This window comes from Stylophora pistillata, chromosome 13 (assembly GCF_964205215.1).
Source record: "Stylophora pistillata chromosome 13, jaStyPist1.2, whole genome shotgun sequence".
Classification (NCBI taxonomy): Eukaryota; Metazoa; Cnidaria; class Anthozoa; order Scleractinia; family Pocilloporidae; genus Stylophora; species Stylophora pistillata.
The window spans coordinates 16,236,615-16,250,816 of NC_142531.1; the positions used below are offsets into that span (position 1 = coordinate 16,236,615).

General features: G+C 38.9%; 1 protein-coding gene and 1 pseudogene across 2 annotated transcripts in view; one reads left to right on the forward strand and one right to left on the reverse strand.

Annotated features, from left to right (window-relative positions):
* The window catches only part of LOC148717854 (uncharacterized), a 15,808-nt pseudogene extending 5,189 nt beyond the window's left edge, over positions 1-10,619 (reverse strand). The window contains exons 1-4 of the transcript XR_015994592.1: positions 10,426-10,619; positions 10,251-10,319; positions 9,212-9,268; positions 6,238-8,205 (exon numbers count right to left, since the gene is read on the reverse strand). The product of XR_015994592.1 is annotated as an uncharacterized LOC148717854 (transcript). The remainder of the gene's footprint in view (positions 1-6,237; positions 8,206-9,211; positions 9,269-10,250; positions 10,320-10,425) is intronic.
* A 578-nt stretch (positions 10,620-11,197) lies between these two features.
* LOC111320045 (uncharacterized) overlaps positions 11,198-14,202 on the forward strand; it is an 84,824-nt gene continuing 81,819 nt past the window's right edge. The window contains exon 1 of the mRNA XM_088742995.1: positions 11,198-11,561. Coding sequence (XP_088599121.1) covers positions 11,283-11,561 — 279 coding nt within the window. The 5' untranslated portion in view covers positions 11,198-11,282. The remainder of the gene's footprint in view (positions 11,562-14,202) is intronic.

Consider the following 14,202-nt stretch of genomic DNA (forward strand, 5'->3'; position numbering starts at 1 on the left):
ACAACAAAACGTCTAATAAGTTATTTATTATCCAACACGCCAAACTGTTATTTCAGTGCGGGCGAATTTCGCGGATGTTTATTTACAAGGAGTGCGTGACAGAAGTATGCGAAGCGGAACGGAATTGGCGCGTTGTTGTGCTGCTCTTTCTATTTTCTTCATTAAATGAGAAATTTTCTGGTCGTGAAGCTGTTTTTCTTCGTTTGATTCATCTAATAAACTTGGATCTATATTTCCCAGCCATTCTGACTCTTCTTTGTCGGAAATATGATTCAAATTGTCCGCCATTTGTTTTTTTTTTTGGTAACTACAATCCAACTCTTCGCTTGCGCGATGCGAGAAAACCTCTTTAAGAGGTACTACAATAGACAAGTACAAATACCGCGTGATATTTGTACTCGTCTATGGCGTTATTTGTACTCGTCGAGGTGTAGTTGGATAATAATGTGGCATATTTTGCACGTTCTCGTGACCTTATTAGGTATTGGAATAAGAAGCTGTAATATTTCAAATCAATGATAGTCGTTGCAAAAAGACCAAGGGACAGCTCGTTTCGGCTGAACGAAGGAAAAGGTCATGACGCCTGAGTCTTAAAGACTGGGCAATTAAAATTTTCTCTGACAAAATGACATTAAATTGCATTTTTGTTGGGCACTGGGTGAAAACCGGTCTCTCGTAGAAAACGCCCAGTTGTTCGGGTCGAGTTTGAAACTAACGCCATTGGCTCATCATCGAAAGAATTCGGTGACATTGATTGTTAAGAGAAACTATACAAGGGTATGCTACATTTTTACAAGATAAACAAACAGTGACGAGGCACGATCAATTTTCCTGAACTTAAAGTTCAACTGTTATATTAACAACATATTTGGAAAAGCAAAAGCGTAGTCAAATTCGGGAATCTTTGTATTTATATTGATTGAAAACGAAGATGGTGGATTGTTTCAAGTTGCGCGACCAATACTGTGACAATGCAGAACCTATCTTCTTAAAGACTGGCGGTCATTGAAAGTTGTAATTTAATCGGAAATAATCGAACAGTTATCAAAATTTAGACAGGTTTCTTTGTTCCATGGCTAATTTTCAACAGGTTAAGATGTCATTTTTTACCTTATAGATTTTTACTACCCTTCTTGATCAACTTGCCGTTTATCACGTCGTGCGTTTATCACTATTCCTGTGTCACAACAGTAGTTTAGATCTCAGTAGTTTTAGATCTTATCAGGTATAAGTTACCAAATTGTCGGGGGTGGAAGCGGAATAATTGGATCTCATTTATTCATTATTCCTTTAATTTTTTTCCAGGTTATTCATTATTCATTTTTAAATTTTTCTCGTTATTCATTATTCTGTATTCGAGTTTTTCAGGCAGTTTCTAATTCGCCTTATTGTGAAATAGATGATTTCACTTAAATCAAAATATGATTTAAAACCGTCAGCGTCATGTTCAATCTAATTACCGTATTTATTTACTTAACTCCAGCCTGAGGTTTATTTAGATATCAGCCTTATAGGCGTGGCATTTATTTTTACATACTGTACACTGAACAAAAATGTACACTAAACATCTACACTAGAGGGACTTTAAGCAGTGACGACGGAAAGCTCTTACGATGGCGTTCGACATATACCTTTTTCGATAGTCCTATTTACTTTGCGCAAATTATTGGTAGATATCTAAGCATCATAACGTTTGCTATTCTTATTTTCGTTGATGGGATTGAGTCTTTCGTCTCTATAACGTAACCTAAAAAACACTGGAATTTTAATTGATAACGTATTTAAGATCAAAACAACATAGTTATTCAACAATATAATAGCGCGAATTCTTCGTAGATTTGGTGGTAAATACCCGAGAACCACATTTTACTGATTCTTTCCGATGTGGAAATATTGTCACTCAACTTTCTCAAAATTACAATAAGCTTTTAAAAATAACACAACGAAAGAAATAACTTTGAGATCCTAGAATACTTATATCAATGAATACGTGTGTTGCGTTAAGCAAAGTGTTAACTTAATTTAGGCTCAAACATGTTGCAGTGCGTCCAGATCTCGTATTACAAGCTACACGTCTGGGATGGTCATCCCTGGATGCGGAAGCAACCTCGCTTTCTCTACTTTCCTCGTCGGACTCGATGTCACTGTTGTTTCCACCTTTAAGAATCCTTTCAATTCTATCAACTTCTTGCGAAAGTTGATAACATTTTGAATCATTTTCGTTAGAGGTGATAGCGACACAAACACGGTCCACAATGGAATAGGGCGAATTTTTGTGGTCTTCGTACGCTTCTTTGAACAGGAACATGTCCTCAGTTTCGCTATTGTCCAGCCACATAATATCCATTACGTTTTCGGTAAACTGCAGTTCATTTGCAGTTCTGTCCTCGACTAAGAGATCCTTTAGAAGGAGAGCCAAGAAAAAACCCCATTTCTCCCTTCGTCGACCGTGTTTCACAACGACAACCTCTCCTGCTTTCAACAAAATTTCACAATGAAGGACGGACTGCTGACAAAGTACTTGTTGGGTGTCACCCTGTAGCAGAGAACTTGTTGCAACATTTGACCCAGGCTCACGCTGTTGCAACGAGAACGATATTGCATACGGCAATTGACCAGTATCTTCTTTGCTTTTGTCTCTGACAGTATGTTGTCGAACACTCTTCCCGAAAGATGAAGCGAATTCCCTTAACTTGTTTGTGTCGCTAAGGGATAGTTTCTCCATTTGATCTTCGATTAGGGATATGGATGGCTTGGGAGGAGGAGGAGAATCCAATGCTTTGTCCGGATAATAGCTTTTGGGCCCGGCGAAGTAGTGGAAATGCCCACGATACATTCTCTTCTCCAGTTCCCTTACACAGGCTGTGCGTCTAATTCCGTTTTCGAGTTGAGTAGGCATGGAATCCTCTTGTCTCATGAGCGAAAAAAAATTTTCAACCATAAGGGTGACCAGCGCAGACAATCGAATTTGTGCTAGAAGGTCTTCAGCACCTAACTCGGAGAGAAAATTTTGCAGTTGCGTTAGGCTGCCATGCATCATCTCCATTGATTTCCTTGTTGTGTATGACAACACTTGGTCGGGACCTTGAGTTGCTGTTCGACTGGTCCTCTGCCTGGTTTGTTCGCCCCACATCATTAAGAATTCCACTAGTTTGCCCAATAAAGACATTGCCTCACGAAATGAAAATCTCGCGGCTTCCCTATAGTGGTCAACGTCAATCACTTGAGCGTTTGGATAGACAAAAGATGACAGTTTTATCAAGGGCTCAGCGTTTGTAACAAGTCGGATCGACTTATTTCTACTGTCAAAAATAAATAAGGAACATCCTATGCTTGCAATACCGTGAGGAGAGTGGAACTTTGCTGAAGAGACAACGCCATCCTCATTGCCTGGTTCGTTACACTTTCCAGAAAAAATGTTCAACGGCCACATTTGTGTCTATCTGAGAAATTTTAAGAATGGTATGATTCCCACATGATACGAAAAGACATTTGTCTGCAAGGCACATTCCAGATGGAGTTGAGATCAGGGGTGAAGTAATGGTAGACAACAGAGTTCTCCGATTAGCATGTACGACACAAATACCCGGTTCATTTGTATCTGCGTTAGCAATAAACAATCGTTCTTGGTAAAAGACGAGTGTCACTGGAACAACACTGATGTTGGTTGCAGCTGCTGGATATAGTTTCCGAAGTCTTCCACTGCATTGAGTAGTGAGCTTAACATCTGTTATCTTGAATACTTTTCCTTGTTTTGTGTCACCGACATAAAAGTCCGGGTAATCTTGCATAATTCTAGGACCTGAGCAAACAGAAAACGGCCTAACCAAGTGAATGCCACACGTTGATGTCAGGGCTGGGGTAGAGGTGATCGTGTATTTTCCTGTGAGGGGGATGTCATCTTCCTCTTCTTCTGATTCGCTTGTACTGACTTCTAGCGTGTGAGCAGTTTTCTTTCTCGTTACCAGCCTTGCGACGTCAAGGACCCTTATGGACGCATTTCTAGAATCACACACAAAGAGAAGGTTGTTGTAAACACAAAGGCCTGATGGTTCTAAAAACAGGCTCTTTTTCCGTCGCGGTACCCTGGCTGGCTCACTCCTGCAATTGATGTCAGCGTAGCAGGACAATGAAGGTCACACATCATTATCTGGGGAGCTTGATGGTCACTAAAGAAGACAGTCCCAGTTTCATGGTGTATAGCTGCGTCCACAGGGCAAACCACAGTACCCGGCCTGTTTTGTCTCCAAAAGGTGTAAATTTCTGGGACAATCGTTACAACTACGTCTTCCTTTGGCAGCGCTTTCTGAACTTCAGGTGAAAAGACCTCGAGGGCTGTTTCCACTGACATTCTTTCCTTATTCTTTAGTGCCTTCAGACTTACTGCCTTTTTCACTGGGGAAGACACGCGGGTGTTGCTGTCTCTTCTAACTGCTAAGATGATCCTCAGATTAACTAGTCTATTATCCAGGAATAGCCAACACGAAAAGACCGAGGAGCATACAGATTTTACATTGTGTGGGGGATCTGGCAGTGGTAACTGAAAGGTCTCTGGGAAAAGGTTGAACGACCTTTCCATAAAAGCTTTTTGACGGGACTCGCAATCTGAGCAACAACCAAGTTGCAAAAGTCTAAAACAGGTTTGTTTTTTATTTCATGGCAATCTGTGCATGGTCTTGCGGCTGGATGCCATTCTTTAAATCCCGCTTTAAGACATTTCAAACAAAGGCGTTTACTGCTCCAGCAGTCATGGCATTTGTATGAGCAGTCATTAACCTTCTTTTCAAGAAGACATCCTTCGTATACGTCAATGACACGTAGCCTTTGATGCAATTCTTCCACAACTTGCCATCCGCCATGCGAGCCTCCATAAAACACCGCAACTGGCCGAGAAACTCTGTCATTCATTGAGGTTAGGTGGACTTCCAGGGCCTGGGTATTAAATTTTCACGTCTTCAGGTATGTTGTTTTTTCCGTGTCGGAATTGCCCAATAATTCTTTGACTTCCTCTGACATCATCACAGGTGGATCGAGAAGCCCAATAACGCCATTCACTTGCGGAGAAAACTGAAGGTATGGTTTAATAGCCATCGCATCACTTGCTGTAGCAATCAGGTAACCAACTACGCCCTGCCTTTTTAGACTTATTGCGTTCATTCATTTCAACGAGAAGAACATTTGATACACATCATCAATTCGAACGCCATTCGTTATATGTGACACCGAGTTAATTTTTGAAAGAGTTCGCGGAGAAAGACCCGCAAAATTATGACTTTGAATCCACTCAGCCGGTGACATGCTGACTTCTCCGAGATGGCCCAGCCCATGACCACCGATACCATTGAAAAAGTGGGTCGCTCCCTTGCCGTGTAAAAACTGATTAGATTGCAACCAGGACGTTAAAGCGGGAAACTCCTGGGGAAAAGCTTGCGAAACGGTAGAGTAAAAGCTTAATTCTCTAGAACAAAATGCATTCACCTCCTCGTAAAAGATATGCGTCCTCGGCAAAAGTCCAGATTTAGTTAGATACCAAAACATTAACACTGTTTTATCAACATCAAGTAAATTAATATCATATCGCACTAGTCAATCTTGCAGATTCTCTCGCTCAGAACTTGCTCCATGCGATTGTTCTCCATCGCTTTCTTATTTTTCACTCTGACCAATCAGCGTCAGAAGTAGCCTTATGTCCGATGCAGGATTTTTCTTTGATGCATGACAGAATTTCACGTGTGTGTCAAAGTTCTGTTGATTGAATTCTTTACATGAAATTACCTTTCTACGGTGATCATACTTGCAAGTGATTGTTGTTTTGTTAAACACGTCGGCATTGGTGCCATGTTTATTAAGGAAACGTGCTCGAAACGTTTTTAAATGCTGTTCTTCAGTTAGAGTGTTCTTTGGTTTTGACTTTCCTTTATGAGAAGAGTCAGCATGTAAACTTTCGGACAATGCCTTTGTAGAAGAAGCCTGTATGGCAGTTACTTCAATATGGGCCTTAAAACTTTCTGCTTTCTTGTAAAGCTTCTCTTCGAGAAAAACCCGGCAAACGTCTGGATTAGATGAGTTTGCCAAGAAATATCGTAAACACGATCGTAAATCCATGTCATTCACGATTGGCAATAGATGGTAGCCAGCAAAGTATTGGAGTATGTAGGTATTCCTTAACTCAAATAGGGCCTTGATCTCTTTTAAAGCATCGTCTAGCGTATAGGTTGCTATGCTATCCTTACTTACCCACCATCGGCGCATTTGTTCCGGTGGATAAGTGCTAGGAGGATTAGGCGGTGGCAAAGGAGGTTGTCGAAATAGCGTAACACCAATCTCATTTCCAGTATCAAGACAGAACGCTTTGTCAGACTTTGGAAATGTCATGTTCATCATCGTGCCTGTGAAGATCATGTTAAATTGTCATTAATTTTGTAACCTGCCACTCTCGTTAAATATTTTTTTTTGTACAAATGCTCTGAATATCTCAACAAAACGTGCCTTAAATTGGATTTAATATTTTTTTCAGTGCAACAAGCAATGTCAGTAATAATATCATCGACTGAATATCTACTTGTAAAGAAATACAAAAATGTATATACTGGGACAATGAGTCCCAATACAATGAATACAATATTGAACGCCGAATACAATGTATACGCATGAAACTTCAGTAAAAGGACGATCTGTCGTCCTGAAACAACCGAGGAAAAAACATCAGAAGGGTACGTTAATTTGACCGTAGGGAATCTTTATTCAGTTGTTATTTAATTCCAAGAACTAGCACATACTTATGGTTGGCCCACAAAACTATAATGTGCTACGGAAACAAGTACGCATAAAAGTCTTACTTTCTCCAGCTTGACTGACTTGAAACGATTTTTCACGAACTGGTTTGTAGTACTCAGTTAGCTTGAACCAAAGAGAATATATATATACAGATAAATTAAATAAATAATACTCCACTGAAAACTCGATCATAACAGGTAGCAGGGCAGGGTGTAGTGGCGAGAGCACTCATGTTCCACCGATGTGTCCCGGGTTCGACTCCCGAACCCGGCGTCAATGTGGGTTGAGTTTGTCGTTAGTTCTCCCCCTGCTCCAACAGGTGTTTCTGCGAGTTATGCGGTTTTCCCTCTTGTCATAAAATCAGCACTTCAAAAAATCCTTTTTTCATTAAAAATGGCAACATCAATGACCAGAAAATTTTACAAATGGGAATTTATAGTGTTCACATTAAGACCATAAACTAAAGGCGGAAAAGTACGCGCGACCAACAGGCTTTCGCGCCAAGTATTCGCCATGCTTGTGCAATGTTTTACATTTTTCATTTATTAGTTTATCAATTAATCCCCTTTGAAATGGGAGATTTAAAACAATCCTTTCTACAAACAGAAGCGCAGTTCTAATGGATTTGTCCCATACACAGAGGAAAAAGTATATAGAAAACGTTATCCGCGACAAGAAAAAAAGGTTCTTTAAAACGTTAAAGCTAGTTGAGCGGTAAGCGCTAGAAACAGTCAAAGTACCACCAAAGGATCGAAAAGGCTCATTTTATTACGACATGTACAGTTAAGGGATGAACCTTTGAAAAGCGTATTTCCCGGTGAATTCGCCGTATGCCAGGGCCGAATTCTTTGCTTGCCGATCGATTGCCGATTACTTCAGAGTATATGTCAATGTAGAAAATAGTTCAAGGACTGTTAATTTTCGACAATATTCATATTCATGGTATTGAACTGGAACTAGCCTGCAGTCGAGGCTCATGCGGGAAAATCTTTTCACATGCAAACATTTTTAATAAGACTCCCCCGCATGAGCCTCGACTGTCAGCTAGTTCCACGCATAATCGGTGCTTATTTTCAAAAGTTATTATATGAACCGATCCTGAATTGTTTTGTCCAGTTCGAGTCCAGTGTATTGCGCAAAGTTGAAAGGGAAAGGCGTTGAAGAGGCGGACGGATGTTATTTTCTTAAAAACATATTTAAGCACTGTTTTCTTGAAAATGCACTTTTCGCCAGATTCTCCTTTACTTCAAAATACTGGAGAAGGTATCGAGACCTTGGTGAACACAAATTAATCGAAATTAAACAGACCACAACATTTATACTGACCTTGGTTTATTATAGGAATCCCGGCGCGATTCGGTAATCTCAAAATGATGCCTTTCCAATGAACGTGATCTGGACTTTGACTGAAACCTAGAGCGCTTAAATCTAGGAATAAAACACCAATTTTCAGTTTAGACACTGATTTACATACGCACATGGTTCAAAAAAGCCAAATTATATCGATGGACAAGTACAAATCCTTGGAAGCTGATTCGAAGTGCACAACGATTTTGGAATTGCTGCGAACAAATCGATAACAAAAGACATCAAAATGGTTTTTTTTTTTTCACGACATGAGTCCATCGCTATGATGGATAAGACAAATTGGCCAGTTCCGAAAAAGATAATAACAACAACAAAAATTTATCGACCTCAGAATCAACCAAGACAATCACAAGAAATTAATGAAAGAAATAAATGTGGTACCCATATTAAGTAATGTTCCACATAAGAACGATAGCAAACTTCATTGTTCCGTGGCATTAATTGGCTCTTTCCCACATAGAATATCTTTGATTTCAAGAATAGGGAAGGAGCTCGTTACAAAAATAAAACCCATTTGCATCAAATAGATTTTAGGTAATGTTCGTGCTTAACCAATCAGAATAGCAGAAGACAATAGATATTGATTTTTCCAAATACAATATCTTTTAAAAATTGTATGTTGTGCGATTGGGTCTCAAATATACTTGAAACCTTAAAATAAATTAGACAAAATGCAACTTGAACCATAACTTTTTGGCGGTTTTTGAGTCTAAGCCAATGAGATCACTAGTTGTTAAAATGAAAAAAGTTGACATTCCATCGTGCATTGCCTTTCAGTGCTATCCTTGTTGTACGGATCATTACTTAAACCCAAAGTTCTGGTTAACATTTTTTTTAAATAAAGGATTCTAATCCTTTACTAATCACTGAGAGTAAAGGGTCTATTTTTATAGCTGCTATACTGATACTAATAGTGTGGCAGGCGTAAACCAGCACCGGTTTGCTCTTTCATGATCCATTTAGCTATAATCGTCTGTTTTTTATTTCAATATTGTATTAAACCGGTCTGAACGTAACTTTAAAGCTCTGATCAAATAGGTGCCATAAAATACATGCAAATCGTCACCTTGTTCTTTCTTGCGATCTGCCACGTCTCCTTGGTGATCGTGACAGGTGTTGAGAACTGAAAGAGATGTGCCAACAAAAATGTAGATGAGAAATCAATTGTTCATTATTGCTTTGAGGAACTTCATATGTTTAAATCAAACTAGTAGACCGAACGGTGTAACAAGTTAAAATCATAGTATAAAAGCAAAGATAGATACAACATAGGAAGAAATGTATAGTTATACTGTATTTCGGCTTGCCAAACCAACCTTCTTCAGGTGAGATGTTTTTTTTTTTAATAAAGGTGACAATTTTACGTAACAACGGAAATAAGTGGGGCTCCACTTAGAAAAATAGCAATGATAGACAAATAAAAGTAACTGATAACAAAAAATATAAAGAAAACATTGAAAGAAAACTAATACAAAAATGAATAATTAGTATGTTTCTTCTCGAATGCTCAGACCATGAGTTACAAGTGTTCTGCCTTTTGAAATTAAGAATGCGTCTTTAGCTTTATGTCTTGAGTCTCGGTTAGGGAAAATTTTTTTTTAATGGGGAATAGTTGCTTATTATTGGCAGTGTAATATTCTACGATATATTGTAAATTACAGCAGTTACTGGGTCACATATATTCGATAGTGTATGTTTCGCCGATAGAAAAGAAAGTTGGAAGAAAGTAGTTAGTAATTCCGTCGGAAATGTGGGATTGACATCTTGAAACTCTCCACGTGCTTTGCCAATTTTGCTTACGAAGACAGTTTCGAGACAGTTCCTCGATGCGCTAATTAATGGTATATGTTTTGGTGTATTTTATTGGGAAATTTTTCATATTAATAATTCTAGCTATTTTCGAAACGAAATCGTAATTTGCGAAACGGTATTTTGCGGATAGTTATTAAATAATAGTTATTAAATAAAAGACGAAGGAAGCTCAGTTTTGTTCTACGGTGGACGTCAGTCATTTCGCGTTTTAAGATTGGCTGCAGCGTGTGAAAACAATTCACTAAACAGAAAACTATAATAAATCAACATTTAAGCACTTAAAATTGACCCACCTTTCCGATCTTTTCGACCGTTTTGAGCTTCGCTCTGACCTTTCAGGCGACCAGGATTGGGAACGTGACCTGGAAATAGTAATACAATTTTGATAGCGTATGAACTGTAGTGAACAACAGTCAATTAAACATGAACCGAATATCGATTACGATATCAAACTTGAATTTAACCTACCGTCTGTCCGATCTCTCTTCTTTTTTTTCCCATATGTAGATTACAGTTCGATTACTCTTCGACACTCTAAAAACACACCGACACGTCACTCGAGGCAGATAGTCACAAAGAGACGAACCAGACAGTGATGACATAACGACCATAAAAAGCACGCACCAATCAGGACCGAAATCGGGAAAAAGTTACGCAAGCGGCTGGCAAAGGAGGATCTGTAATTGAATAGCGCGACTAGAATCTGAGACTGGAAGGCACCGAAAGGTTATAAAAACCATCAAAGACATCAAAGATTTGACGAAGATTGCAAGTTTCGAGCGCATGATCTCTATCGCTTCTTTACGCGATTCTATTTTGGTATAATTCTTTATTCCCAATTAAACCCTAGTTATTCATTATTCATTTTCTTTTTAAGCCGTTATTCCTTATTCATTTTCTTTTTCAAGCCGTTATTCATTATTCATTATTCCGCTTCCACCCCCGAAAATCGCAATGCATAAATTATAAATTGTAAACAGGTTTTGCACGATCCAATTCTCATCTCTTCAGCCTCGCCGTAAAAGGAAATATATCAGTCAAAAAACGACTTGTTTCCTTGATTTCCCATCCTATTGTAAAAGTTTTTACTTGAGTATATCTCATCGCATACCTTTTTTTTTTTTTTTCGTTGCTTCCCGTTCTTTGTTGTTACACTTACCTCGTTTCCAAACCAAAACAAAGATAAAAATACAGACAATGCCGCCGGCAGATATTGGCTACGTCAATGATTAGAAAAAGGCTACAAAACGGAAATTTACGAAAATGCAAAGTCATTCACAGCTTCTGTTCCTCAGTGAAGGCAAGGCCGATCTTTGACAAGGAAAATGGCTGTCGTTCAGTTGTGTATTTTAGCGCTGTTTGTGGCTTCAACAAAAAGCACCAGCATGTATAATATGTATTCTAACATGATCATGCTTGATGGGAAAGGAAATTACAATGTTTCCTACAATTACAACGAGTCCGCAGACACACTGCAGTTTATGGTACAAGTGAGAACCGCAGGTTGGGTTGGTTTCGGTGTCGCTGAAGTGGCTCCAAATGGAATGATGTATTATGATGTGGCAATAGGAGGGGTAATAGATAACGGAACAAGCTATATGCAGGTAGGTTGGAATGATAAAATTTAAACGATGAAAAAAAAAAAGGAAAACAAGACGCGAGAATCGCTTTTATATTTCGTTTCACGTATTTTGATTGATGTCGCTCATTTGTCCTTTAAAATAAAAGACGCACCAATTACTGATCGCGAAAATAAAGTGAAGGACTTCAAGTAATTTGCAAAATTTAGTAAAGATATGATAATTGTTTATAAAAACAGTTTCACCATACCATTCGAGTAGTAGTATACTAAAATATTGTTCTTTGACAAATATTGTCACTAGTCAAACAACAAATATATATGAAATACATATATATGAACGGCGGTTATCAGACCTGAAAAAATTCAGGCCTGTACGGGATTCGAACCACTGACCTCTGCGATACTAGTGCAGCGCTCTACCAATTGAGCTAACAAGCCAACTGGGAGCAGGCCGTCAAATTAATTCGACATAAACCCGTAGATGATAAATCAAACAACAAATATATATGAAATACATATATATGTACAGGCCTGAATTTTTTCAGGTCTGATTTTCACTATTGCTTAAATAGTGCTTTACTGCGAAGGATCGTGCACATATGCATTGTCACTAGTGTTCCACTCTATTGATTTCTTAGCTTGAGCGTTGTTACAGTCGTAGTTCGGATTCAAAAGAAGTTAAAGATGTTTACGGTTTTTGAAAAATTCATACCCTTTTTTGTCGGTAGAAAGATTTGATATAAAATTCTGACTTTGCGTGTGTCGCATGACGTAAGTTATTCAAATTACAATGATTCCGTGAAATCGCCTCGGGCATTAAATATTCATTTCAGCACAAGTAGTTAGAGACCCGAATAACGTGGCCAGACGAACACTATCGAATTAGCTGTCCTGTTCATGATCAGAAACGTGAGGGGACCGTTTTTGGCATTCAAAGCCTGTTTTTTTTGGTTCTATTCAAGATTATTACGTTTCGGAAAACAACTTTTGGCGAGTAAGCGTAGAGTATCAGAGACGTGAGTGATATCTATTCACATTTCACATTATTGCACACGCTTGAAAGACTCTGGATTTTCGTAAAAACCAGCACTCGTTATTTTACTGTACTTTTGAATGACTCCTTGTTTCCGAGATATTTATAACCACCATTTTCATTATACATCCGACTTGTTATTAAAATGTTTAGAATGTCACCATGGCAACCTTCAAAATGTTTCTGCCGAGTCATCATACAGCAGCAATGACCAAACAAACGACAAAGTTGCGCATGAGCAGAGTGAGCAGTCTTATTGTTTCAATACAGGCTGGCAAAGAGAAAAATGACACGTATGATGTGCGATCCTCGCAGTAGATAGCGCTATTTATGCAATAGCGAAAATTAGACCTGAAAAAAAATCAGGCCTGTACGCTATTGCATAAATAGCGCTATCTACTGCGAGGATCGCACATCATACGTATCAAATACCGCAGTTCAAAATAGATGAACTTCATATATTCATTGCATCTCAGAAAAATGACACGTCGCGTAGAATCTCCGGTCACATCCGGGACCTTTGCAGGCCTCACTGGCGACTCAGTCAACTGTAAAATCTTTAAATATGGCGAAAATAGAAAGACTGTGTGCGCATTCGATCGATGTGGGTAAGTAAGGCATGAATAAAGTCGTGACACTGACCCTTTTCTTACGGGCAGCACCTGAAAATAAATGTCAATCACCTCGAAAATACGGTTCTTCTCTCGTACTGTTCTCACATCTGTCGCTTGTTGTTGTTTTTAACCCATAAAAACGGCTATTCCGTGCCTGAAATCGTATGGAATCCACACCTGGAACATCTCACTAGCCAAGCCTCACTAAAACAGAGTCGATCCTGCTGTGGGCAGCACTCGAGATATTTAGGCCTTTTATCCCTCTTTAAAGCCAACACAACCTCTCAAAGCGGGAACCAGAGTAACTTGTGGTTTTTTAACTTTCTTTCTGTTGTGCCTGTGCCGCGTGGGTTTTTCCTCGCAGAGAAAAAGCTTGAGAAAGCGTGTTTCGATAGCCACATTTCTTCAACTACAGCCGCCATGTTTGTTTTTCTTTCAAATCTCCTACCTTGTTCGTAGTATTTCACGTTATTTTTCCGACCAAATGCTGACCTGATCGGCGGAGGTCGGCCGACAGTTACCGATCGATTGTAATTTGAATAAAGATCGGCAATGCCGACTGTACTCGCGCGAAGCACGCGCAATTAGCGGAAAACTTGAATGAATGCACGTGTTTACATGCTTCTTCGCGAGGAAAGACCCACGCGGCACAGACACAACTGAAAGAAAGTTATATTCTAATTCGCTACCCCGCCCAAACGAATATAAAACAGTCATAATAATTCAATAAGTAACCACAATTGGGGTGTGTCAACACGATCCTTAGGCGACCCTCTTTATTATGCCTTCATCAACAAAATTGAGAGGAATGGTACATCAACGGAATGAAAACTCGCAAATGTAAAAATAATAATAATAAAATATACCTTACTTTATTGCCTATTATCTCGTTAAGAGTGATTACCTTATGTCTTCTGAATACTAAAATTTCAACTGGCTTGGAAGTTTCATTACTAAGTGTAATATATAGATTTGGTTTCGATAATTAAATGTTTTCGCATGAAACTCCGGCATAA